The sequence below is a fragment of the Synchiropus splendidus genome, chromosome 13 (assembly GCF_027744825.2).
Source record: "Synchiropus splendidus isolate RoL2022-P1 chromosome 13, RoL_Sspl_1.0, whole genome shotgun sequence".
NCBI classification, from domain to species: domain Eukaryota; kingdom Metazoa; phylum Chordata; class Actinopteri; order Syngnathiformes; family Callionymidae; genus Synchiropus; species Synchiropus splendidus.
In genome coordinates this window covers 2,468,040-2,494,920 of record NC_071346.1, presented here as the reverse complement: position 1 = coordinate 2,494,920, position 26,881 = coordinate 2,468,040, and the positions used below count along the sequence as shown (strand labels likewise).

The 26,881-nt window shown below is 45.3% G+C and overlaps 2 protein-coding genes across 3 annotated transcripts; one reads left to right on the top strand and one right to left on the bottom strand.

Moving 5' to 3' along the window:
* The first annotated feature begins 476 nt into the window (after positions 1 to 476).
* Positions 477 to 5,766, top strand: LOC128769945 (protein-lysine 6-oxidase-like). Its single transcript, XM_053884095.1, has 7 exons — positions 477 to 1,329; positions 2,460 to 2,568; positions 2,799 to 2,936; positions 2,994 to 3,150; positions 4,331 to 4,426; positions 4,495 to 4,610; positions 4,680 to 5,766. Exons 1-7 carry the CDS (start codon positions 591 to 593, stop codon positions 4,684 to 4,686), a joined length of 1,362 nt encoding a protein of 453 aa, XP_053740070.1. The 5' UTR covers positions 477 to 590; the 3' UTR covers positions 4,687 to 5,766.
* Positions 5,767 to 11,473: 5,707 nt separating this feature from the next.
* On the bottom strand, positions 11,474 to 21,652 carry LOC128770136 (uncharacterized). Of its 2 annotated transcripts, XR_008416479.1 has the most exons (3): positions 20,090 to 21,652; positions 17,795 to 18,410; positions 11,474 to 11,848 (listed from the first exon to the last, which is right to left on the bottom strand). XR_008416479.1 is itself a non-coding variant. In XM_053884432.1 (2 exons), the coding sequence occupies exons 1-2, from the start codon at positions 21,029 to 21,031 to the stop codon at positions 17,898 to 17,900; spliced, it is 1,455 nt and encodes a 484-aa protein (XP_053740407.1). In that variant the 5' UTR covers positions 21,032 to 21,652; the 3' UTR covers positions 17,651 to 17,897. The 2 variants fall into 2 exon arrangements, 1 of the variants encoding a protein (XP_053740407.1); XM_053884432.1 differs by lacking the exon at positions 11,474 to 11,848 and having other exon boundaries at positions 17,651 to 18,410.
* Between the last annotated feature and the right edge of the window lie 5,229 nt (positions 21,653 to 26,881).

The window sequence follows — 26,881 nt, the reverse complement described above, 5'->3', positions numbered from 1 at the left end:
GCGGACTCTCTGTGGCTGAAGACCTGGACGATGCTTTCGAAGGTGGACACCGCACCTCTTGTGGGCAAACGTTGCTATTACACAACCTCGAAAGCTTGTTTTAACGTTTTAATGTTTGAGTCGCTGAACTTTTGGTTTGAAAGGAAACCTGTTTATGAAAAGCAGATGTTTCTTTATTAAGTTTCGTCTAAAAGGTTTATTTCCGATTTTCGAAACTTCACATCCAAAAGCATTTCCAAAAGGCTAATTTTCGTTTTAGATGTTAGTCAGAAAAACGGAGAGTGAATTGACCGAACAGTGTGACGTCAGCTTCAACACCCGCGCGTAAAGTTTACTCAGCAAACGTCCTTGTGTAACTCACGGGACTGGCCAGGAGTGGGTTAAATTTTCTTGCTAGAAAGTCAGACTTTCTTGCACCGGTGTTAAGTGGCTGGCCTGAATTCGATAAGTGATCAAGAAAGAAGCCCCAGCCCTCCTCTCTCCAGCCCCTGGTTCGGATGGCTGCGTCAGACCTCAGCGCGCACTGACTTGATTCTTTCCACCAGGAAATATACTTTTATCTGGAGCTTAGAGCTCGTGATCTGATCACCATGGTGAAGATCAGTGTCTTAGTTTTGTACATCACTCAGGGCTTGTTCCCCTTCATCACTGGGCAGCAGCGCTCCGCTCCGTGGCGCCAGCGGATCCAATGGCACAACAACGGACAGCTTTACAGTCTCGTGAGCACTGGGGCGGAATTCCAGCCGCCGGTCCGGACCAGGAGTCAGTCGATGGTTTACGTGAGTAGACGGGATGCTGCTAGAGGTCAACCCCAGCGTGGGGCCAGCTTAGCGCGCCCAGTTCCTGGCAGCGGCCGCGCGTCAGGAGCCACGCAGGTGCCACGCCGGGCCACCTACCCGAGCGCACGCCGGCTCTCACATGACCACACGTCCAATTCATCCGCAGCAGGACAGTTATCACTCCTACCGGCCAGAATGCGGGAAGGTGCGGTGGTCGACGGAACCGCACTGCAACCGAGAGCCGCCGGCGCGCCGCAGCAGCTTTTACGCGCGGTGCCAGAGGCCGCGCCTGTCTCCAGACAGCCCGACCACCCCATGCAGGGGCACGCGGCATCTCTGAGGAGAGAATCCGAGCCCTCATCCTCGCCTTTCCCTGGAGATGCTGTGGGTGAGGGCGCCAACACCAGGGAGGACATGGTCAACGACGACCCTCGAAATCCTTTTAAGAACCACAGGAACTCCGTTTTCTACAACATGCATCCACCAGCCGGGAGGTCAACAGGCCACCGACCCCCAGCTGCAGGATATGGAACGAGATACTTCCAAAATGGTAAGTGTCATCAGCATTATAACGGCATCAATGCAATGAATTCTTTTTCATGTCTAAACTGCTGTTCAGTTTTTCAGCCCTCTAAAGGAACAACAGTAACACATTCCTGCTTCAATACTTTTTCAATGTAGGAGTGTGAAAACGGAGGGTTAAGTAAGCTGCTGATGTAGCAGGAGAGGTGGAGACTGCAAATCATGTCTCCTCACTGAGCTTGTGATGGAGCTAGGCTTGCCCTTCCTTGTAAAATGTCACTGGCATCAGCAGCTGGAAGTTTAAGGCAGAGACACAGAGGAGACGTTCAACAGGTTCTAACTACAACTTAACATAACCTATGTATAATTATTAACAATTTAACTTTGTTTTGATCTAAATTGTTTTCCAACTTGTTATTTTTGTATTTTACTTAGCTGAATCTGCTTCCTTGGCAGAGGTTACATCCCTAACTGTGCAACCGCTCAATGGATTCTTGCCTTTCAATATGTTTCATAATGTAGCAAATATTCAATAATATGTATTATTTGATATTCAGTGAAGCTAAATCTGAGACATACAACAAGTTCCAGAGAAAAAAAAGTTTTTAAAACACCAAAAACTAAAATGTCTTGACCATAATTCCAACTTCAAGATCCAGATTTTACTGATTCATTGCTTTTGACCCTGATTCAGCATCATACATCAGTCTAAGAAGTCTGTCCGTGCAGTACTTCCTCCGCTGTGAGTGGCGTATAATGCATCCTAAGAGACAGTAGAACAGTGCTGTCAAATTTAACTACAGCCTACTTCAATTGTGACGTGATATTTATAACTCACAAACCAAAAAAAAAGAATAAAAACTGCAGTTGCATGTGTCCAGAGAACAGAATCGCTTCATGTTTTACTGTGTGGCCGGCTCCACTGTAGAGTCTACTAACAGTTTAAACGTGATCACGAGGCATGATAGCTCAACTCATGTTGACAAAGAAAGAAACAAAAAACTGGAGTGGAACCTGAGGAATGTGAAACTTGTTTCATTCCGCCAACAAACACAGAGAGCCGGCTCACTCTCAGTGCCGACCCCACGCTGAACATACCCAGGACACAGGGAGGAATGTTGAAGGAAGACTCTGTGATGTTCCCTTGTGATCCCCCAGGACTGCCCGATCTGGTGCCAGACCCGTACGCCATCCAAGCAGGTGCTTACGTCCAGCGCATGCAGATGTACGCGCTGCGTTGCGCGGCTGAGGAAAACTGTCTGGCCAGGTGAGCCGCTCCGCCAGCAGTGACTCACTTTTTCAGACATATAAAGACACACTCTATTCCGTCCCAGGACTCAACGTGTAACTGATAAATGTATAACAACGGTCCTGACTAGACGTAAATGTTCCGGGTGGATTTTCCCCGCAAGGCACAGTGGAACAAACTTTACATGCTCGGTAACTTTCACCTTTAAACCCCAGCCAAATGTACTGATGTCCGTTCCTCCCCTGAAGGTCTGCATATGCTCCGACTGTGCGAGACATCGACTTCAGAGTTCTCCTGCGTTTCCCTCAGAAGGTGACCAATCAGGGCACTGCAGATTTCCTGCCAGTCAAGCCCAGATACCAGTGGGACTGGCACAGCTGCCACCAGTGAGTTTCCAGCTCAACAACAGCGACATCACGTGCTGACATGTCCTCTGTATGTAGGCACTATCACAGCATGGATGCCTTCAGTAACTACGACCTGCTGGACGCCAACACCGGCCGAAAGGTTGCAGACGGCCACAAGGCCAGCTTTTGCCTGGAAGATACGGGCTGCGAGTCCGGATTCAGGCGTCGGTTCGCCTGCACCTCACACACGCAGGTGGCTTTCTATCTCATCTCCTCTTGGTTTCAATTCAAGCACAGGTTTTGGCGGCAAGTCCTGACGTAAAATAAAGTTATTCTCACTTGTGACTTGCTTGCAGAGCAGCGACTTCTTCATAAATATGTTTCGTTCGCAACTAGAAAACCATCTGAATGAAGAGGAAACAGAATTAGCAGGACGCGTTAGTGTCTACTTCCTGTTTACGTTGGGGGAAGCCATCTTGGATCGCATACTCCTGTCACCATCCAACTGGGAAATCTTCTATTATGTGACATTATGTGTCTTGCCTTGGCAAATACTGAGTTACTGCTAATAATGGGATATTTTTCAAGGATACAAGTAAATAAATAATCTTAACATCCTGTCAATCATTATATAAACTCCAGTTTCTATTGTTTGTTGAACCTCTGGAGAGTAAAAACATTTTTTTGAATGAATTCAGCTGCTTCAAAAAAAAAAAAAGGAAGTGGCAGTAACATTGTGTGGAAAAGTATTAGTTAGTAGTAGTTAGTAAAGTATATAGCTGCAATTAAATTTTTGTTTTTTTCTTTAAATCTGGCATAGAATAGTGAGTGCAGCGTTGGATTACACGCTTAACAAGGCAAGGAAAGCATTGCGCAAAGTGTTAGCATGTCAGAGCTAGCATCATGATACATGGCTAAACAGCAAGTAAGTAAAAAATGCGGTTAGTTTGATAATAAAGTGGATCAGATAGAAGCTATTGGTGAGTACAGTTAACAGCTGATAACATATCAAGGAAGCAAGGAGCAAATGAGAAGTTGCTTTTGAGCAAATGCTAACTCATCGACTAACAGGAGGTAAACGTTGATATTTACGTATAAATAATTAAACCTTGTGTGTTTTTTAATGGTGACAGAAACTCTAGTTTGGTGTCTGCTGTTTTGTCTAAATTCTTGAGGATGAAAAAAGCACATTTTTCAGAGTCCAAGCTTCTGGATTTCTCTTAAGTCGGCTTTCCCCTCTCCATCACTCCTCATCCAAGTCTGAGCCATTGTTTCATTACTAAAACGCCGACCTCTGCCAGCGAAATCACAGCGTCCAAGAACTGAAGATTTATTACATGTGTTGTCTGGAGGCTGGGTCGTCTGCTGAAATCGCACTTTTGCACTGAAGCAATGCTCTGAGCTGAGTCATAGTCTCGGCCCTGTGTTTGCAGGGACTGAGTCCGGGGTGTCATGACCTCTACGCCGCCAACATCGACTGTCAGTGGATCGACATCACCGATGTGCCTCCGGGAAACTACATTTTAAAGGTAAATCCAGCTCTATTTTTGCCTCAACTTTTACCAAAGGTTTATTTCCTGTGTTTGCCCTCACTCAGGTTACCGTCAATCCCAACCATCACGTCCTGGAATCTGACTTCACTAACAACATCGTGAGATGCGAACTCACCTACACAGGAGTCTTCGTTCAGACGCGCAACTGTCGAGTAGCACGGTATGTAGTTTAGCGTCAGTCGCCGATAGCATGGTCAGAATATAACGTACATATTCTCTCTTTCTCAAGGGCTTGAAATCTCAGCGGAGACGGAATCCTGCAAGAAATAATGCAAATACAAGCCGCTTCTACCATCGACAGCTGAACCACTTCTGAATCGCTCCAACAAACACAAACATATCTATGTTTCCAAGTACTGTCTTTCCTCTGCAGCTGACTATATTTGCTCAACATAAATGTTTCAATACTTCAGTGGCAAGATCTTTTCATCTAGTTTGGAGCCAACAGTCATGAATCTAAAAGGCAACGTGACGAATGAATGAATTATTCAGCAATGACGCTTGAATTTTAGATAGTTTAATCACAGAGGGACCATCCTTCATCTTCGACGTAGCAACAAAAGTAATTACGAGTCGGCGTGTCTGGGAAAACATTTGTTTTAATATGATAAATAAATGGCTTCCACTTCCGTACCACAGAAAACATGTTTTGTAAATGAGTGCGAACAGAAGTCCTTGCTTATTTGTATAATCCAAACCCATATAAACTGTAGTTAGTCACGGTAACCACCATAGAACACTTTCTGTCACTTACTGTCTTTAGATAGTATAATATATTCCATAATATAAAGTTATATATTTGCATTGTCTGTTTAACCTTCTGTTTTTTTTACATTAAATTAAGTGAGAATTGACTGAGTCATGGACACACATGTAACTAAAAATAAAGATAGGAATAATAAAATACACACAATTAAAAAAAATGTTTTCATGCACTAAGACTACACAAAACAAGGGGTAAAACTTCAATACAAATGTGTAACTTAATTGTGTTTAATATGTGGATAAAAAGTCGCAGATAATTATATTTAAAAAGGAATCAATAGGGCTGTCAATAGAAATCCAGAAATCCATCTCAGTTAATCGCACTGAAGCTCGCATTTTATTGGCAAATGAATCGCACTTTTTGCATCTGTTCTAAATGTAACTTATAGGAAGTTGTCAAGCATGTTTAGCATGTTTTTTTAACCCTTTTTTCCTGCCTCTGAGGTGATTTAGAACTGCGAAATGTGCGATTCATTTGCCATTAATCGCGAGTTAACTCTGCTTTAGTGCCATTAACTGAGATTAAAAATCTATTGACGGCGCGATCATCGAACAATGAGACACTGAATCTTGATGCTTCAGTCCTTGTTATTGAATAAGATTCAATAAAATGAAAGTGTTGCAATAAATCTAAAGCCGTGCCAAAGTGGTTTCCTCCTTTGTGACTATGAACTGCCAGCGATGACTTTAATGAAACAGAGGCCAAAGCTCCATCTCCTCCATCAATCTGTGAGGGAGCCGGAGCTGCATGATAATGTGGCTTCGCTGGAGTCGGACGGACAAAAGCAGCTTGTTGGTGCCGGCGGGGTCCCAGACTTTCGAAGGGCTGAAGGTGGTCCTGCTGGGCGGAGGGTCGTTTCCGTGACTGATGGGCAGGTTGTGGCCCCGGAGACAAACACAGTCGGCTGCAGACACAGGCGGCATGTTTGCTGACAAGCCTCTGTGAAGACACAAGCGGCAGGATCTTATACCGCCGTGACATAGCTACTAAAACACAAGCCGAGCAGATGAATGGAGGCCTTCTCTCCCACTCTCTCCTGTCCTCCCAGAATGCTTTGCATCGCAGCTGAAGAACCGTCAAGACCAGACCAAAGTGTGGCCCGGGGGCCATTTGCCGTCCAATGCCTGTATTTCCGTTGGGCTTTTTGACTAAAACTATAGCTGATATTTTGTCATTTTTCTGCCATTTTTGTTCTTTCTCTTTTAGTCACCATCACCACTTCCAGTTAACATAGCATGTTCTTGTGTAAAGACTAAAATCTTCTTCATTTCATTGGCCATTTTTGTGTGTTTTTCATGTTTCTCACAATACATTGAAGGAATATTGGAATATATAATTTGAAATAATATTGCCTTTTTATCTTGAAAGTCTGGCCCGTATTCATGTTGATTTATATTCAAATTAAATGCAGATGAAATGAAATATTACAAAAACTTTCGATAACTTCTTAATATCCTTGCTTTCATTGAATGTTTTTATGTTTTGTCCATGTTACTTAAGTATATATTTTGTTACAGTTTCTAACATGGCCCTTTAGGACATTTAACTGCCCACCTCTGGTCTGGACAGACCCACCAGAGAATCCTCCCCTTAACATATTAGTCGAGGCTGTTTTCGAGGATCATCTGAGAGAGAAGAACAAGTGAGGTAATCTGAAATAGTTTCAGTAGATTAACAAAATCAAGATGGTTTGCCTTGGAACCTGCTGTCGTCTCTCCTGGCCAGTAAAGATTGTCTGTGTTGTTGAAAGTGTCTGGAACATCCCCCCCCCACTCCGACAGCTTCCGTTGACTCCAGTCCAGTCCAGTGTGTGAGAGCACACGACAGCAGCACCACACGCGACCTTTCAGTCCTGTGAGGAGGTGATCGGCTTCAGCTGCTCCGCTTTCATGATGGAAAAACTTTCAACAGACTGGACTCGTTTAATGCCACAGAAATGCAGGTGAATATGACTCAAAAAAACAAACCTGATGTCAAGTTTTCAGGACAAATGAACAGATGAAATGTTCTGAACTTCCCATGAGGGCCCATAAGCCCTAAGGATCATGTTTTCTTCTTCTCTCTCACTTTGTGTATGCAAGAGCGAGGAGTGCTGCTGCCACCTGCTGTCCCACGGAGCTCAGTTTTGTTCTTCATAAAACACATCTGGCTTTACATAGTATGAGCGCAGGCGTCAGTTGGGTCGTTGTGTCCCCACCATAGCACAAATGAAATGACACTCATGAACGCACCATCCGCAAGGATCCGAGATATAAAGATCAATGAAAAAAATAAATGAAAAATAAATAAGAAAAAAGCACATGTGAAATAAACTATTACCACTAATATTCTTCGTATATTTCAGCCTGTTCAGCTCAGGCAGTAGTAGCTTGATCTACGGTAGCCTGAAGTGAACAAAAAATCTCACTAAATCAGCATTCATGACGGAGTATGAACACTTATTGAAGTGAGTATTTCACTTAAAATGTTATAAACCTGTGTCGCAGATGCTTCGTAATCACCCCCTGGGACCTTCAGAATTTTACTTTTATAAACGTCCATTGACGTCTCAATCCATTGTTCTTTAATGCTTAAAATGTTTTATTGCATTACATATTGGTAATATATATAAATTGAGGCTTGGCAGAGGTTTTAACTATTTCAATGGTATTTAAATGCATTTAATATACACTTGAGCAAACACCTTTTTAGATGTAAATATGAAAACAAATGTGAATATACTTTCAGTTGTCATGATATTTCAGCATTGAAAACGATGAAAATGTAATAACTTTGTGATAAATTATGGAATCGAATCACACGGAACCTTGACTAACAAATGTTTTTATGGCGAAGGAAACTTTATTGCGACGCTTTGCCAGCGACCTTGATGTGGCAGCCACTCAGAACTCTTGTAGCTAACCAAGAAACATCTGCTCAAATCAGCCTGGAAGTGTTGACGACAGGAAGTCCTGCCAAAGGGCTGATTTTGTTTAAAAATCTTTCCCCCTGCCATCCTGATCATGTTTTCAGAATGTGGCTGACATTTTCCAAATTGTGTTGCTCTTTCAATCTCGACTGGCCCTTTCTATTTTTGACCTGTATGCTATTTTAAACATGTCACGCCGGAGAGAAGACACTAACTGTTTGCTCAGCTGCGGAGCTTCTCACCAACATCTGGACAGACACTTGTGTGCCTTCCCCCAGCAACCCTGGCAGTGGCACGGGCGGGTTGGCTACCTTCAGCCGAGGCATCGCAGCCAGCAAAATTCAGAAGAAGAAGGAAAACAGGCAGGTAAGGTGAGGACGGGGCGAGATTTGCCACCTGCCTGAGGCAGACACTGAAAATACCGAGACATTTTCCGGATGCATCAGCATGTAGGTGGGCAGTGTTTGAAGAGGTCACAGAGGCCACGGTTTGGTATTCGCCGGTCATTTTTCTACCAAGCCGGTCCACGTGAGAGCCGCCAGGGGAGCAACACGGGGGACACGCTGCAGCCAGGTTCCTTTAGGCAAAGGGAAGAGAAATTCCACGGCACTTCTGTCATCCTGTTCAGATTAAGAGCAGCAGGGAGGTCCGCGGCGGAGCAGAGAGGGCGTGTGGGCCAGAACCTCAGACTGGCCAGGGGTCACATATGCAAGGCACAAAGAGTGACTGAACGTTTTCTGGGTCAAAATTAAAAAGCCAAATAACGACTCACCTCTTATATGGATTAGATGGAGTCATTATTTCACTCACTTATATATATATTCCATGTTCCGAAAGCCAGAGAATGTTCACACGAACCAGGTCATCGGGTCCCCTGCCCCTGACTGCCACCTAGTCCTGTTTGCACCCGAACCCAATGACTACCTCTGCGGGTGGTGGGTCCATATCCACATCCAGAGGAACCAGCTGAGGTGGCTCGGGCGTCTGATCCGGATGCCCCCTGGACGCCTCCCTGGGGAGGCGTTCCAGGCATGTCCTACCGGGAGGAGACCCAGGACTCGCTGGAGAGATGATATCTCCGGTCTGGCCTGGGAACGCCTCGGGATCCCTTAGTCGAAAAGTCGGAAGAGCTGGAGGAGGTTTGTGCGGATCAGGAAGTTTGGGCTTCCTTGCTCCGAATGCTGCCTCCGCGACCCGACTCTGGATAAGCAGCAGAAGAAGGTGAAGCTGAAGGTGTGTATATATATATATATATATATATATATATATATATATATATATATATATATATATATATATATATATATATATATATATATATATATATATAAAACGAGGGAGGATTATTTTTAAAAGAAACACACTACTTTATTTCAGTAAAGTTTCGTTGCAAAACTATGTAATTGAATTATTAAATTCGCATGTTGTTCAATTTCTCTCCAGAAGGTGACGCTTGTTGCTTGAATGACAACTCACTTGACACATTCTCCCCACTGAACAGGTACGTTAACAAACATGAGAACTCACTTAGTCATTGTTTCATAATAACGAAGAGTTGCAGCAAGTGATTTTGTTGAAGTGTGACGTGGAAAAAGCCACGAGATGACGGTCGTGCATCAGATAGAAGTCTAATGTCACCAAGACGTCTGTGTGTGTTCTCTATTCACGCTCATTCAAATGTATCAGCAGTGGAACTATAATGGCAGAAGATGACGGCGAAGCAGCTGTTGGTGGGTTTTTGAAATGACCCAGAAATGTGAGTCATTCCCTAAAATGAAGAGGTGTTTGACATTGAACCTCCTGATCCAGGGTTTCATTATGAGGTGTCATTGGCAGATCGCAGATGTTCTGCTCATGAACGCTGTCGAACGCTCCAAAATCATAAACTTTTTCATCGCCTTTCATTTATGCAGCCAGAATAACCTTGACTGCAACAGTCATGAAGCTCAAAGCGCCGTCCTCTTGAGAGCTGCAGGGAGCTGCCGAGCCTTTTGTGAGTGTGTTCTGAAGGTCTTGTACGTCTCAGATGTAGCACCGGGTCACTTAGTGCTGCGGGTTTGCTACTTGAGATTCACCAGTTGTTTGTTCGTTTAATCACGAGATGCTGCGATGATGGGGAAGTGAGCAGCACAAAGGCTTTGAAGGCATTTTATCTGTCGGCGGTGTCTGCTCCTGTGAGTTATGAGCGAGCACCGTACCTGGAATCTCAAAGTCTGACTCCCTCATGCTCCGACTGTGCCGACAATTCTCGTCCCTGACGTTCATGGACAGTTAAGACGCCTGGATGCAGCGGTGAGAAGGGAATATTGTCAAGTGAAGTAAGACACACAAAAGCAAGAATGAGTTTCCCCTGGACTCATTTGTTCTTGAATCTCTGCCTCGGTGCAGCTCAGCTGCAATTACAGGGCGTCCAGACGGATAAAGCCTTGATATCACTCCGACCAGATGTGGAAATCAAGTCTCAGGTCCCGCTGCCAACGTGTAGAGGTCAACAGGTCCCTGTTAAGCTCGGTCTGTCTGTGAATGCTGGTGCAAGACTAGTCCAGTTCTAAATGTAACTTGAAGGAGGATGAGGCCAATAATACTTAGCGCATGCCAACATTTCTTTACCCCGACAACCCAACAGAACATTCTGTAGAATAACCTGAGGAGGCTCAACAACATGCTTGCAGCATAGCATCGGAAACATTATTGGCCACTCTAGGGTTCAGAGCATCTTCCTTTAAGCTACGTTTAACACAAATGTGTGATTCATTTGCTATTAATCGTGAGTTAACTCAGCTTCAGTGCGATTAATTGCGATTAAAACCTTTAATCTATTGACTTCCCGGCTGTTTAGCTTCACAGCATTCACCAAAAGGCTGCTGTGTCCTGTTGAAGAACTGATAATACAGAGCAGGACAGACACAAGAAGCAGACTTGAATCAGACAGGCGGCCATTGTTGGCTGTGCGAGGGCGCGTCCTGGATGTGACTTGGCTCGAGGATGTGATACACTTGGAGGTTCAAACCAGACGCGGCCGCCTGTTGTTGCGTTCTGAGCTGGAGATGATAAAGAATTGCATCATTTGACGGTAAAAGTGCTTGTCAGACGTGCTGCAGACAGATGTAAGAGGATCTGGACCATGTTCCCTCTTTCTCCACTCCACTGTGCCATTAGTTTATCCACCTCTTGTTTTGTGAGGTGGGGAGCCAAATTCTCAGACAAGATTTAAACAAACAGTGAGTCAGACTCCGGGACAGGACCCAGCTGCGAAACAAACCCGCCAGAGAGCGGACAGCGCCACCTCCAGATCAACCAGACAAGTTGAAGTTTTTCAGATCTTTTATTGAAACGTTTCCTCCCCAGCTTGACGTGTGACATAAAAAGCACAGAATATTTTCATCAGAACACGTTGGTCTTCTACATACTTAGATACTAAGAAATCACATAAATGTATTTATAAAATATCTTCATTTTATAAGAGCATCCACCAGGATAGGTAGTATCCGCGCTGGTTCCAGCTGCCAGGAAATCTGCTTTACCTTTAATAACGCAACATTCGGATTGTAATAATTTAATGCTGACATGAAAATATGTTTTAATGTTCCCCCTGCTTTTGTCGTGGTTTGTCATTCCATAAGCAGAAACTGTCGCTCAGTTCCACGCTGCTTGACAAGCGGCGGCACCTGGAGTTTCCGCAGTGAAACAGCTCCTTCTCCACTTGCCTGGACACCGTCAGCTCCTGCAGGAAAACACCACGACACAACAGGTGTGAATCACTCATTTAAGTGCTCACAAGTGCACGATGAGTCATCGGCTCTCGGTGGATCCCGGCGGGATTCGCACTCTGTGGTCGTCCTTGTGAGTCAGTTTGCTTAGAAATGACGAATGAGTGAAGCTACAAAAACAACATTTGCCTTCAAAGACACAACTTCTGGAGGCTGACAATGCATTTCCACCAGCTATTTGTTTGAGTAATGCGGTTGTGCAGGAACTGTTTTGGCAAGTTACGAGAAATACAGTTTGTCTACGTGTTGCCTGACTCATCTAGCATGGCAGGTGAGTTCAGGACATGCCTGCTAAATCATCAGAACCCACACTGTCCCCAGGATCCAACCCTTTCTCAGGAGCCCGCCATGGTGCTGTTAGTGAACAGGTTGCACGGAGCATCTGGGCCTGAATGTCATTCTGTTCGAGTTGCAACATCCCTCAAAAAGCAGCAGCAGAAAGTGAAGCTCCCCCCACTGCAGTGTGTCGGCTCCTGGCCGGACTCACACTTCTGATTTGGACGGAGTCCTGGTCCGAGGTGAATGTGTTTTGGGGTCATTGTTTGCTGGCCAAGAGAAGAGCTGGGACGTGGGCTTGAATTGAGGATTAGCACCAGTGAATGGACGAAACCTCACTGTTGCCAGACAAGAACACATTTTCAAGGTCTTGGTTTTGTCACTGAATCAACCAAGCGTGTCTAAAAAGATGTCAATTTCCGGAACAATAAAGACCTGCCCTTTAGTGAGCCATATTTACATCAGAGACCAGGGAAAACTGAGTGTCTAAACGCAACACTGGTGTTGTCAGTGTCCCGGGGGTCATGTGTTAGAGGTCTGTCCATTTGTCAACAGAATCTTTTCGATAAAACTTTCAGGGTTGGTTGGATAGATAGGATTTCAGTTAAGTCTTCTGTGTTGCACTTGGTCTGCCTCCTGGACTTGGCCCTCCTGTGACCTGGTCTCAACTCTGCCTCGCCCCTCTTAGTGTCTTGGTTAGAGTTGTGTATCGGCAGGAACTTCACGATACGATACGTGTCCCAATACAGGAGATACATTGCGATACCTTCAATTTATCGTAGTATTTGTTAACAAGAGAAGAAAAAAAGTCAGTTAATGCGGAAAATGTCAACGCGAATATTGTGCGTGAAAACAAGTTCATTGTTACAAACTCAGTCCAGTTAGAGCATCAGTTACATTTCACGGTCCAACAGACTGACCGAATGAACATCTCCCTTAATCAGCAAAATAACTCCACTGTTCAGAATGATATCAATATGTCTGACTTCAAATATTGCGACATTTGAGCACATCAATATATTCTCTGGCCTTGATCTTGTCAGAGTCTCCGGTTAAAACCAGCTGAGCGACGTTGTCATTTGACTCGTGACAGTGTGTACGCAGTTTTCTTTCACGTCTATGTGTCTAAATTTCGAAGTAGAACAAATTACATTTTGTTTCAGTTTTGAAAAACAAAAGGAATGTTTAACAATGACACAGATAGGGTCACATTTTCGATGGCTTTAGATTGGTACAACCTCATGTGACCCCTCTGCATCTGTCTGCTGGAGTTTGTTCCTCTCTGTTTTCCATGTTTAAACACAGCAGAGGTCATCTTTAAGAGACGATGGGCATAAAGGTTTGGCTCGGTCGCGTGGAAAAATGGGTGCTGAAGTGATTGCAGTCTGGCCTCTCGCCACTAGATGTCACTGGACCTTCGACAGAACAACCGAGTGTGCCGGTCTGATTTGCCATTTGATACATTTCCACGCACCGTCATCACCAGACGGTAATAAAAGCCAGATGTTGTTCATTTCATAGATTTAACTGCTGGAACCCAGATGTTACCCACTTACTGTAAAGTCCTTTGTGACGGCAGGCTTCAAATTTCAGCCTTGCACTTTTGTCATTTGCACATTGGACCGCAAATGGCTCCGAAGATGTTTTGATGTCGTAAATCACGTCGCGGCGTCACGTCTTACACTGAAGATTTAGAGTGAAGGAAGAGAGAGTTTCCACTCCGAGCAGATTAATTGAACAAGACCCTTTTGGTGTCGAACGCCGCACATTCATCACTCTGCTCCATGAAGGTCAAACATTTGGAGCGAAGCGACAATTAATAAAACAGGAGGAAGAGTCTAAATTATGCATGGGAACTTATATTGACACCAACACTCGCTCTTTGAGAAGACTCAGTCCATAATATTTTCTGTGCTGTTAAGTTCTTCTTGGATAAAAAAAGAATCTGTTTGCAGAGCTCAGATTTAATAAGGTTTCCCTCAGTGACATGAATTATCTATAACTTGGTGTGGCTCAAAAACCATGCTCTTTATTTGCAGGCATTTTGAGTGAAAATGGAGTAAAGTGAGGCCAATGGCATTTTATAGGTGAATCCAACAGCTGGTTCCCACTTGACCTTTCGCTCAGACTTTATTTTTGTCACAGGCAGTTGTGTGTCCTTCCTATGCCTGAGCTGGTTTTCCTGAAGTTCTTACGGAGAGACTGAAAATAGCACGACAAAATACAAAAGGTCAAACATGCTGGAGACACACCTGCGTTTCATATTGTGCGACGTGGAAAGACAGCCAACCGAATTTAGAGCTCAGACGGCACTTCCAGAAAACAGAATCTTTCATTGGTGTCCAGTATCACTACTCACACGATTGGGACGTGAAGGATTCCAAATCCATTCCTAAATGCCCAAATTCCTGTGATGGAAATGTAGAATAGACGGAAGTGAAAAGAGGAACTCACTAGTGCAGCGTGACTCGAACACTATACGGGGTGGACGTAAAAAAGATGGACTGATTTTAGTATTTATTTGCACTTGAGCTACTCATTGCGTGTTACAAACAAAGCATATTTAGTTAAAATCCTTTTTAGGATAAAAACAAACACTAGTTTTTTACAAGCTCATTTGCAAAGGTCCTTATTTCGCGTCATGTTTTTCCAGAACCATAAATGATCGCAACTTAAACTGTAATTTTTAAAAGGTCTGCCGGAAACCTCCTGGAGGGACTTAATAATGCATGCTTTGTGTTACAAAGGCCGGCGACGCTGTGGTCAACTCGTGCTGCCGTGCTCGCAGCAACGCGCAGCCGCTGGTGAAAAGCCTGGACACGCCACTTTTTATGATCCTCCTTAACTGTTTGCCGGCGGGTCTACCACCAAGTATTTTGAGTTTTTAGCAAATTACTCAGAACTGATAAAATCACATATAAAACTCGACTTGTGGCTTTTGTAAACATGTTTATGAGCTCGGCAATTATCAAAGGGTTCAAGTTGAATTTTGAATGAGTTGGATGCGTATTGAAACGACATGACTGCACAGGTTGCAGTGGAGGAAAAACGAGAAAGCAGATTTAATGGCGCATTTCTGGAATGGAATAAGGGCCGTTGTGTGAAGCGCCTGAGGCAGCTGGGTGGCTTTTGTTTGTCTCCGCAAACTTCTCCTGCCCTGATCTGAATCTTCTGCCAGTTGTCAATTGTAGATCTGCCATATGCAACGAGACACATCCAAACTTTTATTTTTAACTCACGATTACACACTCGAATTGAAGGTGCCTCTCACCATGTTTTCAGAAGAATATCCAAATGAGTAGAAATTACATCCACTGCCTATAATTTACAGTCACAGCTCTCAGCTTTAAACCGTGTCTGGAGCGTATGGACTGAAAAGTCACATCTTAATTATTGCTCCACATTTTCTTTTTGAAAGACAGTCCTTGGAAAAAAAAAAAAGAAAGGTGTGCGTCACTGGAAAGATGAACCTTGATGTGACCCACTTAGCTGTGGCAAACGTATTTGAAAGGTTTTGCAAGTCAGCGATTTGTCTTGAGACATCAATTTCTATTTTGTGGAACTCGGCAGTTCCACAAAAGTGAAGAGAGTCCTGAGAAGGAGAGCTACGGTGGTGGAAAATAAGTTTAATGTAACCCGGGGGTAGGAGTCTCTGGGACAACTAAAGTCATCATTGAGCTTTTTCTTGAATTAAGCACATTTAAAACTACACACAGGCCAAAAAAATTCTCCGCTATCTGAGTCATGTCTCTGGCAGCGCGGGTCATAAATCAGATGTCTGCAGTCTCATCGGGGCAGACGCACGGTTGGATCTTATCATATCAACAGTGTCAACTCTTGTGTTTCTGGTGTTAAAAGTGCGATTAAAACTGTGATCATGAGCTCTAGCCTGCTTGGCTTTGGTGTATGTTACTCTCAGAGTTGCAGTCCATGTCTGTAAAGTACAAATAACGTTGACACATTGTGTTTTATCACAAAATCTTCCCGTATTTGCATCACTTTTCACAGGCTGTTTTCCTTTGTGAATGAGCCGATGCTTGTATCGGGGCATCCCTTGTTTCAATATATCACTTCTCAACATTCTCTGTATCCACAAATAACAGAGAGTGTGTTCACGACTGAACACAAACTAAATAAAACATCACATTATTAAATCAATATTGCCATGAGCATACAGCAGAATGCATGGGGCGTCCCAAAACTGTTTCCACCACTGCATCATTGGTCTCGTCTGTTTGCATCTGGGCAACTTAAACAGTCATTTAGTTGCAACTGGCGTTGTCGTCGACTGCCATTTTCGTCAGTATGAGACGCAAAAGCAACTTTGCAAATGTCAGTATGTGACACCATGGGAGTGGGGATGGGTTGTATACGTCTGTATCAGAATGTTTCATGAGAAGAGAAGTCAAGGCGTCATACAGACGGTTTGTCATGGCAAAAACAAAGCTGTCGATCCGAACTCCCACTCTCACCTGTGGTTGCCTGCTTTCTGTAGTGACTGAAAGGAGCTTTCACGCAGCGTGAACTGCATGTGTGCGTGTTTGAATCCAAAGGTGTGTCTTGAGCTCGCACTGAATCTGTCCTGTCCATTCACACTGCAACCGCTGAGGGTGACTAATTCAAATGTTCAGGCTTTTAAAATGTCAACACATCAGAGTTTACAAATAACTTATTTATCCTGCTGCTAACAGAGAGCAGTTCTCCACCAGAAGCTTTATTGCCGTGCGCACGTGTCTCTCTCTCTCTCTCTCTCACTGCCGCAGAATGTGGGGAGCTGCTTTGCTTGTGTTTATATGGATGTCAGAAATATACCAAGAGTTTGCCTTACTCCGTTCTGGCATGTGGCCACAGGGTTTTATGATTAAAACCAGATTGTGCTTGCCCAACGTTGGAGGAGCAGGAAAAATAGACTGCAGTTGCGCATAGCATGCACAAGAGGGGGTCTGGAAAACACTCCCATATGCTGCTTTACCTTCAACAAACCATACTGCTTGTCAACTCACTTTGATTCCATGTGTAGTCAACTTCCAATAGAAACTGAGGCATGATGGATCCGGCGGCGGCATGAGACGAAAGACGGAGTCAGAGTGACGATCATCCCCCCTTGTGTCACATGACTCAAGATAAGCGGCTGTGGGTTGTGCGTCTGCCAAACATGACCGAGCGGCTGCCAACTCTGCTCCCTTGATGTCACGACCAAGTTACACTGTTAAAAAGTCCAACCAAAGATTCCTATCTTCTTTTTCTCTCATCTGTTCTTGAGGAAAAGCGATTCAAGCTGTTGAACCCTGTTGAATTTGCTCGTCTGTTGTGCTGTTCTGTAACACCCTGCTGCCTAATTCAAACCAATATCTCAGTCTAAACACTTGGCTACGTCACTTTCTAATCCAGACACTTTAACGGGAATCATGTGACATCAACAGAACATTGAACCCCCCCCCCCTCCGCCCACACACTGACACATCTGAGACTCCTATTAACTTCCTTCGCAGGAACACTGCAGCCCATTTAGCGATGTTGAAAGCCACGCTGCCAGTAAACATGGCCGACGTCATCGGCTGCCTGCTGACGGAAACATCAACACTATAAAGGAAGAGAAACCGTCGTCTTGTATCTTGACTTACCATGAGTTGTTTCCCCGCCTGGTCCCACTTTGACCTCCACCGGCAGCCGCGGGGTCTCATGTTTCATGCCCCCATGATGCTGGGGGGAGGACCACTCCCTCCTTCAGACTATGCTGGTGGTGTGGCGGCCTCTTCCACTGTGCGTAGGGGTCCTCAAAGCCTTGTGGGAGCCTTTTGCACAGCGTCCATTCTGAGGGTATGGCGGCGGCTTTTGAGTTTTAGATCCGACGTTACCATTCCCAGTGATCTCAGTGGAGTCTGCGGTCAGCGTTTGAGACTCGGGCTGGCCGATGTGGTTGGAATACAGGTGAGGCGGGTGACCGTTCGCTCCTGGCCTCTCTTGGTTGCCCTCCTTCCTGTGCGTCGGGGGTATGAAGCAGCTGGTTTTCACAACAGACGCCATGTGAATGGGCGACGGAGCGTTGGTCCTCAGTATGATGCGGTCTTCGTTTGGATGCGCTGCACCCTGCGCCGGAGCCGACCTGTGGTTCGGCGGGGAGGCCGCCTTGGGGTCAGCAGGACGAGTGGAGGCATTATTGGATGCACTCTGATTTATGGTAGGCGTCTCCTCGCTGAGGTCGATATTGGCTGTCAGACGATCAATCTGCTCAACGACCTGATGACAATGAAAGTAATTAATATATCGGAGGAAACACGGCTACACAGGTAGATCGCACTGGCTGCGTCACACACAATGGCATCAGGATGAAGTGTCGTGTGCTGTCAGAACTGCATCATGGCGACCAAAACCAAAAGAGGAACTCAGACAACTTCCTCTTTACTAGAAAGCCATCATTTATTGCTCATACTGGGAGCTTTCGGTTTCATCGCTGGAATAGCGTGGTCTCTCTAGAAGCCTGTGTCTTGTTCAGAGTCCTCCACCAATGGGCATAAATATACACTTTGTTGTTAATGTAGTGGAGGTTAGCTGTCGTCAGTCTGGCTACAACTGAGAACCTGCTTGTATAAATCATTCTCTCCTATGCTGTAATAGATTAATGGGCGACAGGCACAGCACAATCTGAAATGGATTTACTGCAGAGCACATTTGGTTTCTTCTTCTCTAGTGCAATATTGCAATATTTATTCTGTAAGTACACCAGATTAGGAGCCGCGGCTGTGAGTCAGGTTGCCAATGATTTGGATTCCTTCTCATAATCCTGCGCAGATCTGCTGAATCGATTTATCTGCTACATTAAGCCTCGATCAACGACTATTGTTTCACACAAAATAACAATGTTCCTTGTGTGTTTATCCAGAAACAGTGAGCGATAGAGTATTGTTATGATGGAGTTATGTAAGTTCTGGTATGGTTATGTAAGAAGGTATAAGAGATGGTGACTCCTGGTCTGTGGGCCTGAGGTGGCCAGTGGTCATCCTCAACATAACATTTCTTCATACCAGAACAACAAATCTGAATCAACTTCAGAGAAAATTCTGTCTAAAAAAAATCCATCCATCCATCCATCCAACCGTCCGTCCTGGTGTTTATAAATAGCAGGTTTGTGAAAGAAGGTCAAAGTCATTTTAAGATTTCAAATATGGAAAAGTGTACGCTCATGAAAGTAGCATTAAAGGTTTTTCCGACAGCACTTAGGAGTAAGAGCCGCTCTCACATTTAACGCTAGTTATGCTTATAGGGAGAGCATGTGAAGTGGCGAAGGTAAAAGTGGCTTCATTTAGGAAACTCTCCCGAGCCAGGTCTTTAAATGCCCATGTCGGATACCTGACAATTTCAGCAACGTTTTGCAAAAGGTCAGAGCAAATCATTTTACATCACAAGCTCAGTGAGGGACGAAGCGTGAGTCACCATCACACACGCTGGTGAGCGCTGTCGTAGCAGCCTCATTTTACCTGTGTCAGCGCCACTTATCAGCGTTCTGATGTGACTGCTAGTGGTTTAAAATGCCATGTCAACATCCGGCAGTGCGTCCTGTTTTAGCTTGGTTTATTTGGATCCACCATCAAATACGGCAAAAATGCAGGCAACAGTTCAGATTTTTTTTCTTTTGAGTCCTGTCACGATAAATATCGCCACTAATCAAATAGAGGGACCTCAAATGAACCAATGCACAGATCAGGGAGCTGGAAAAACCGACCGGTTGAAGTGACGTAGAAGCATGGCTTTCACCAGAAGCCAGGTGCGGTGGTTCCTGAAATTGTCTACAACATGGGTCGGAAAAATAGCCGTGCCTCTTTCCCAACATTTTATCGAATTGTTTCCATTCATAACTCAAGTACATTTACTCGCTCCAATATCACATGATGCACAGTAAGTGATAAGGGATAGCTCACCTGTTTCATCTCCACATGGACTTGCTTCAACCCCCCCAGCACGTCCTCCAGGTCCATCACCACCTGCCTGATTTGATCCCTGACTGAATCCGGCCTCTTCTTCTTCACCACCTCCAAACCCGTGTGGTGCTTGCTTGCACTCAACTGTGTCACCTTGGAGGGCTCTGCGTCGACCACACCACCGACGGTGGTCCCCTTTGATTTCCTTTGGTTCAAGTGCTTCTGTGGGACTTCAGTCGCGAAGAAACCCTTGGGAGAGTCACAATGCCCATTACAGACCTCCTCTGATCCACCCTTTTGTCTGTCCCAGTCCTGATGGATATCTCTTTCCTCCCCTCCCTCAAAGAACACAGTCCTTGGTCCACAGTGGCCATTAGGCTTTAATGAATGATCCACATGGGAAGCAGGAGGCTCTGAATAACGTCTTTGAGCCGCGTCTTCTTCGTCTTTGTTAGCAGGCGCGTACCTGACAGCCCTTCTCTTTCTGTGCTCCTCACCTTTGACCTGAAGATGGGGGAGCGGATGTGGCATTCCAGCGTTGAAAGGGATCGCCCTGGTGTCGCGACGCATCACACAGCCACACTGTTCCCTGACAGATGGGTAGTGTCTCACCCCACACTCCTGTGGGTAAATCCACGGGGCAGGGTTCAACTCCCTCGGGCAAACTTGACTGAAGTCATCTGACTGCCCGGAAGGGCCAGGTCCCACAAACACAGGCCTCCTCTGTGGACTATGGTGGCCACTTCTCTGGACTCTGTCTGCCTGAGGACCATAGTTCGCCCTGTGCGCGGTCAGTCTGGTGGACGCTGGCTGGTGTCCCAGTCCTCTCTGAAGGCTGTATGGCAGCTCATGGTGGACGCAGCGCTGGCAGGGGCAGTAGGTGTTGCTGTTGTGATGAAGAAATCTGTGGTGTCCCGTTGGCTGCGCTCCTTCTGGGTACATGTCCAACAAGGTCCAGAAGCTTTTGTCGAAAACACCTTCGGCAGCAACTGAATCCCTCCTTCCTCCGCTCTCTCCTGCCCAGTCATTCACTATTCTGTTTTCCTCATCTACGCCTTCCCACAAAAACTTTTCTTCAGCAGCTTTTTTTTCTTCCTCTGCCCCAAACTTCTCCTCCCCTTCCTTCCTGTCTGTTGTTTCCCGTCTTCAACTTTCCTGTGTCTGTCTTTGACTTGTCTTTGCTTTGCTTACTTAACTTTTTCCTTCTTCTTTTCCCCTTCTCCTTCACCTAGTGTTTCCTTCTTCTACCCTGGGCCCCTCTCCTCCTCCCTCTCTTTCTATCTCTCCCGCCTCGTTCTGTCTCATTTGCTGCTGCAGGTCTCTCTCTCTCTCTCTCTCTCTCACTCCCCCTCTCACTCCGTCTCTCGTCTCTGCTGCATTCTCTCAAAAACTCCGCTGTACCTGAATTTGTGAAATCTGTCTTGGGTCTCCACCTGAAATCCTGACGCCCCGTAACGCTCCGACGGTAAAAGACTCCATGTGTGACTGGAAGAGTTCCGGCTCCAGTGCTGAGCTCATTAGTCCAACTAAAGCTCTCGCACTCTGCAATTAAATGCTGCCTGGGATTCCTTCTGCCAGAGACTGAGAGACCAGGGAAGGGGTGGGGAGGAGAGAGGCACTGAGGGAGGTGGGGTTTCTGACAGGAAAAATAGTAGGCAGATCTCTGAAACGGCGAGGCATCAGTCAGAACCATTCCGCCGTCCTATTATCAATCAATGCAGTGATTTGTTCTGAAAAACATTGACTCATTTTTCTTGAGTCCATGATAAGTAGAATACAGTCCGGCATACGCATCTCGCTCTCTCATGCTCTTATGGTATAAATGGCTTTTACTTCAAGAGTTTCTCATCCCAGTCTGACCCTTCCATCTTGGATTGAAGCGGATGGAAACTAAGGTTGTGTTAACCCTGTTCACGCTGGACATTAAAAGCTTTCACCGCATGACAAGTCTCAGAAACCAGGGGCAGCTCTTGCTCGCTATCACGACACCTTTAGCAAAGCAGGGGCCAAAACGTGCCGGCGTCCGACGCTGTGTGCAGATGCGTTATGAAAGGACGCCTGGCACCAACACCGTGATCCGACCAGCAGGTGAAACCTGAGAGCTTGATGTATCGGCCTCAGAAAATATGGTAAAATATGCTAAAGCAAGTATTGCAAGCCTTGTGGCTTAACTTAGCGTTAGCGTAACTCCGCTAAAGCCAGATGGTAGGTTCAGCGAACACTCGATGGATCTCTGAGGAAGGAATTAAGAAGTCACTGAGTGAAAAGTGACAACAAAGATAAAGAGAAACACCAGGAAGAGCAGCAGCCAGAATGTTTTTATCTGACTCCAACCCAGAGGATATGAAGGCATACATACACTATTATCCAAATCATCCACACTCCCACGGCGTCATATATTGACATTGGGAAAGTGGACTTTTGCATCCTATACTGACGCCGAAGGCTGTATGTTGACGCATTAGACTTTCAAGTCACGTCTTCCGCAGCATATCCTGACCCAGAGGTTATAAATGGTACCTGATATCCAGTGCAATTCAGTGAAGACCGCGTACGAAATCCCCCCCGGCACATGACGCTCCACTTTCCCAGCGTCAATATATTACGCCATGGGAGTGAGAAGGAGTTGGATTATACCGTCAACTTTTGAAGTCACTTGTGTGTCGTACGGGTGTGAAATGTTTTGAAGGGCATACTGGTTGGGTTTTAGTCAAAACCCGAGACGGATTTAAATTGTGCAGTGACAATTTAATATTCAGCATGCACCCCTGAAGTGTTACTCCAGCTCATCCGCAAATAGCAGGCGCATACCTGTACAATACCCCTCTCCAAAATAGTAATCCTGCGGCTCTCCGTCCAAAGCAGCTGAGACCAGCTTGGAATCTATTTTCAAAGAAAATAACTGCCTTGTGTAAAACAATGGGTTTCAGAAAAGAATTCACCAAGAAAAACATCAGAGGAGGATGAAGGGGATGTGTTTGGACCCAGCAGGGGTGCAAGCGGTCCGGTCCAGCTGCGCTGTGAGACTGAATAGAAGGAAGATTTCATTTACAATTGAAATGTAATCTCAGACGCTATATTAGCGGGAGCCCTTTAATATTTCCGTTTCCTTGGTCAGAGAGATTATTACCTGTTTCATAAATGAACTTTTCTCTGAATGACTCTCAGCAGTGACTTCACTGCATTACTTGATCTTAATTTTGCAACGTCAGCCCAACTCTGCTCTCAAACTTCAAAGAGCAGACTATTTTTACCTCACGAGATCAATTGTTCCAGTGTTCCTTTGACCTTTACTCTGAGGTGTCGTTTCCCAACTCCCTTCAATGGTGGGAAAGACACCAGGGAATGTTCGAGCATGACGTAAATTTAACTGATCCAGACAAACAATTTCATGGTGAGAACTCGAATTATCATTTTCCCTTTAGACTGGGCCAGAAACGTCCCAATGCTCTTTCAAGATGATGCGGCTCTGTTTTTCCATCACCCCGTGACCATTCACGCCAACTAAATAGTTCTGTGTGAAGTGGAAAAAGTGTGTCCTGAAAGAGGGAAACGCTGCGCATTATCAGCATAATTGGAGTCTAACAGTGATGTTGCAATGTTTCGGGTCTCCATGTCAATATCAATATAGTTTGGAGATCAAGACATCAGTGAGCAATCCATTGACGCGGGCCCCATCCACGCAAAAACATATCTACTCCCTGCCATTTTCAAAACATGCTCCATAGAACACAGTCGCTTCAGGAATAATCTGTGTCGACACAAACTCACTGAGAACTATGCAGTACACATGCCAGGCCTGTATGTGGCATTGTAGTGGAGAAGAAGGCATTGCATTTGGGCAAGTAACAGCATTGAAAAACTGCTGTGCCGTAGGAGTTTTGTGTGGGAAGTGACGGCTATTGGGGTGAAAGGGTGAGGTTAGTGGGGCCATCATCAAAACCATTTTCCAATGAATCCACTTTGGGACCAGAAGGTTGTGGACTGAGAAGGTTATGTGAGGACGTCAGGTGATAGAACTTGTGTGGATGCAACAGCCACCCTCTCGAATTTAAACTTGATAACCTGCCATAGATTTCGTCCCGCGTCCCCGTCCTTATGTTGCTCCACCTGCTCACCTAGATAACCTCTTAGGACAAGGTCGTAATGTTCTAGTATTCCATCCTTTGTGATTCACATCACAGATCTTCTTGTCTTCTTACTCAGCAGATTCCTCAGGCGGGTCTTCTCACACTTGTCATAGTCGTTTTCAGACCACCCGCTCTGATACACTCTCCTGGATACTCATGTATCTTCAGAAAGTTCTCTGCTCTTCAGCTCTTGTTTCATGCTGTTTTAAGTCCCTCCTGCCGCTGCACATCTGAAGCGCTCAGTGTTAGCCACGCACCCCACTTACCACCTCACAGGGGTCAAGATGACCTAATTCACACATATGGCTATGTCCGTGCGAGACTGGAAGCGGAGCACAATATGGCACTCAGTTCGTCTCTGGTGGTCTGCTTACTGTCCAGATGCCCACTTGAATGTCTCAAGCCTCCCCATATGTTCATTAATGATACCAGTTGGCAGTGATGGCGCTCGCACCAGAGACGTGCTCCTCTTTCCGCATAGAATCTGATCTCGTCCAGACACACAGCTGCACTGTGCACTGAAGACTTTTCAGAAAAGGTGCCTCATCAACGCACCGTTATGTTTGAATGACATCCACTGGTCCAGTGTAACCGTGAGTTGAGTCATGAGTCTCCCGCTACACTGCAGGAATAATGCGTCACTGCATTGGCAGGTTGCCTTGTTTGTAAAGAGGTGGATTATTTGGATCCGCACCGCAGAATTGAGCCGTCAAAGACATACGTTTTGTTTTTGTGCTTTGTTCACTTGTTTTGACAGGTACCATTTATGACAAATCATATTTTCTTAAATTGTCGGAGGCCAATTTCATGATGGAGGAAACCATCCCCAACTTCTCAGAGAGTTGTGGATCACTCGGTGGATTCATATCAGGTTCATGATGGCTGTGTGGAGAGACTATTGAATTACATTGGAGGCCGATTTGGAGTCACTGTATGAATATGGATATTTATTACAGTACAGCACAAATAGGATGGCGGTTTGCTTGGTGGTGGATGAGGTCAGAAATGCTCCACGTCAGAGTAGCATACGATGGGGCGGTTCAGAACCTTGTTTTCTTCTTCATCAAGATTTCTCAGCAAGGCTTGCCAAACCAAGTCGTCCGCCTCAGCCCAGATGGTCTGGAGTACTTGGCTGACAAAGCTCCACAGGCAGGTGGAATAAATAGACTCACAGGAAACTGGTTCAGTGTCGACAGGAAATGAGGTCAGTTTCCAGAGGAACTGAGAAAGAGGTGCATTGATGTGAAGTTACATCCGTCTTCTTCATGTTGGACCTTGTTGGTTTTCTTGTTTTCTATGTGTCCAAATGCTATGCTTAGGTAAAAATCAGTGGTTCAATTATGGACCCCTGTGGCTCCCCATCCTCATGGTGCCCAGTCCATGGTTGAGATATGGTGAGAAGCTAAATCCACCAATGGAATCTAGCAGGTACTTGCTTTTACCAAGTAACAGGGCCCGATGCAAAGATCATCTGTCGCCATCGGAACTCTTCACCCCTTTGTTTTGGAACTAGATATCATAGTAATATAAGCTAGCTGTCACAAACTTTTTCATAATGCAGTAAAACAGGTTTCTCTGAAACTGGTGAATTTGGGACATCGCTTTTATAAAAACTGAAATTAACAACGTGAACGTTATGCAAGGACCAAATATCCTTGAAAGCTTGAGCATTCAAAGCGGCTCAGTGGGCAAACACAGCAACCTCTACATGAGGTCAGTCGAACTTCACCCGCGAATAATCTCCACTTGAGAGCCCAATACATCCAGAGGAGCTGCTGCTGCCGTGAGGAAATATAGCAGCGTCTCCCTCCAGCCCATAAGTACTGTTAATAAATTAACATGAAATGACATTAAAATGAGAGAACACATGCTGTTGGAGGAGAAGCAGTCCATGCATTCTGTACTGCGAGCTCTCACTTCACACAACACCTGTGTTGTTCTGAAGAGGATTACAGAAAGAAACCCAATTACATCACAGCTCGCGGGTGAAACTGAAAACGCTGCATCATGCAGTTCCCCTGATAAGTTCTGTTGGAGAACTACAGAATTAATGAGGGACGTCGGGGATGTGCTCCAGCGTTTGGAGCAAATTATCATCGGCGTCTCGGAGAGAGGAACGATGAAGAGTCTCTTCCCTGTGTTGAAGGTCGTGGAATATACAAACTTCACCTACCTTCATAGAACGCTCCTCTGTTTTTCTCATGAGACACTCAAGTGTGTTTGGCTGTGTTTAATTTGAAACATTATCGTTAGACTTCAGTGTTGATTTGTTTCTTTTTTGCATATTTACAACTTTGTACTGACTTTGACAAGATGGTGGAACAGCAGCATATTTTTATAAGTGTGTTTTGTTCTTTAACCAACCAGGAGTCAACTGACAAAGGTAGGCACCGTGGAGCTCATCAGGTTGAAGGCCTGAAGCCACTGAGCATGTTTTTGAAGGTGAGATTGTCGCACTATGAGTTTGAGGGTGGAGAAGAAGTGCAGATGTTCGGGACTACCTCGGTGAGAAGAGGTGACTTCTGTCTGTGTCAGGATGATATGGTTGATTGCCGGCATCTGAAGAACAGAGGGCGATGAAGCATTAGGAACCTACCTGGAAAGTAGCTTGAACGATTTTTGAGAACCTCCCTGAGAGCAACATCACTCATACAGCCTGAAA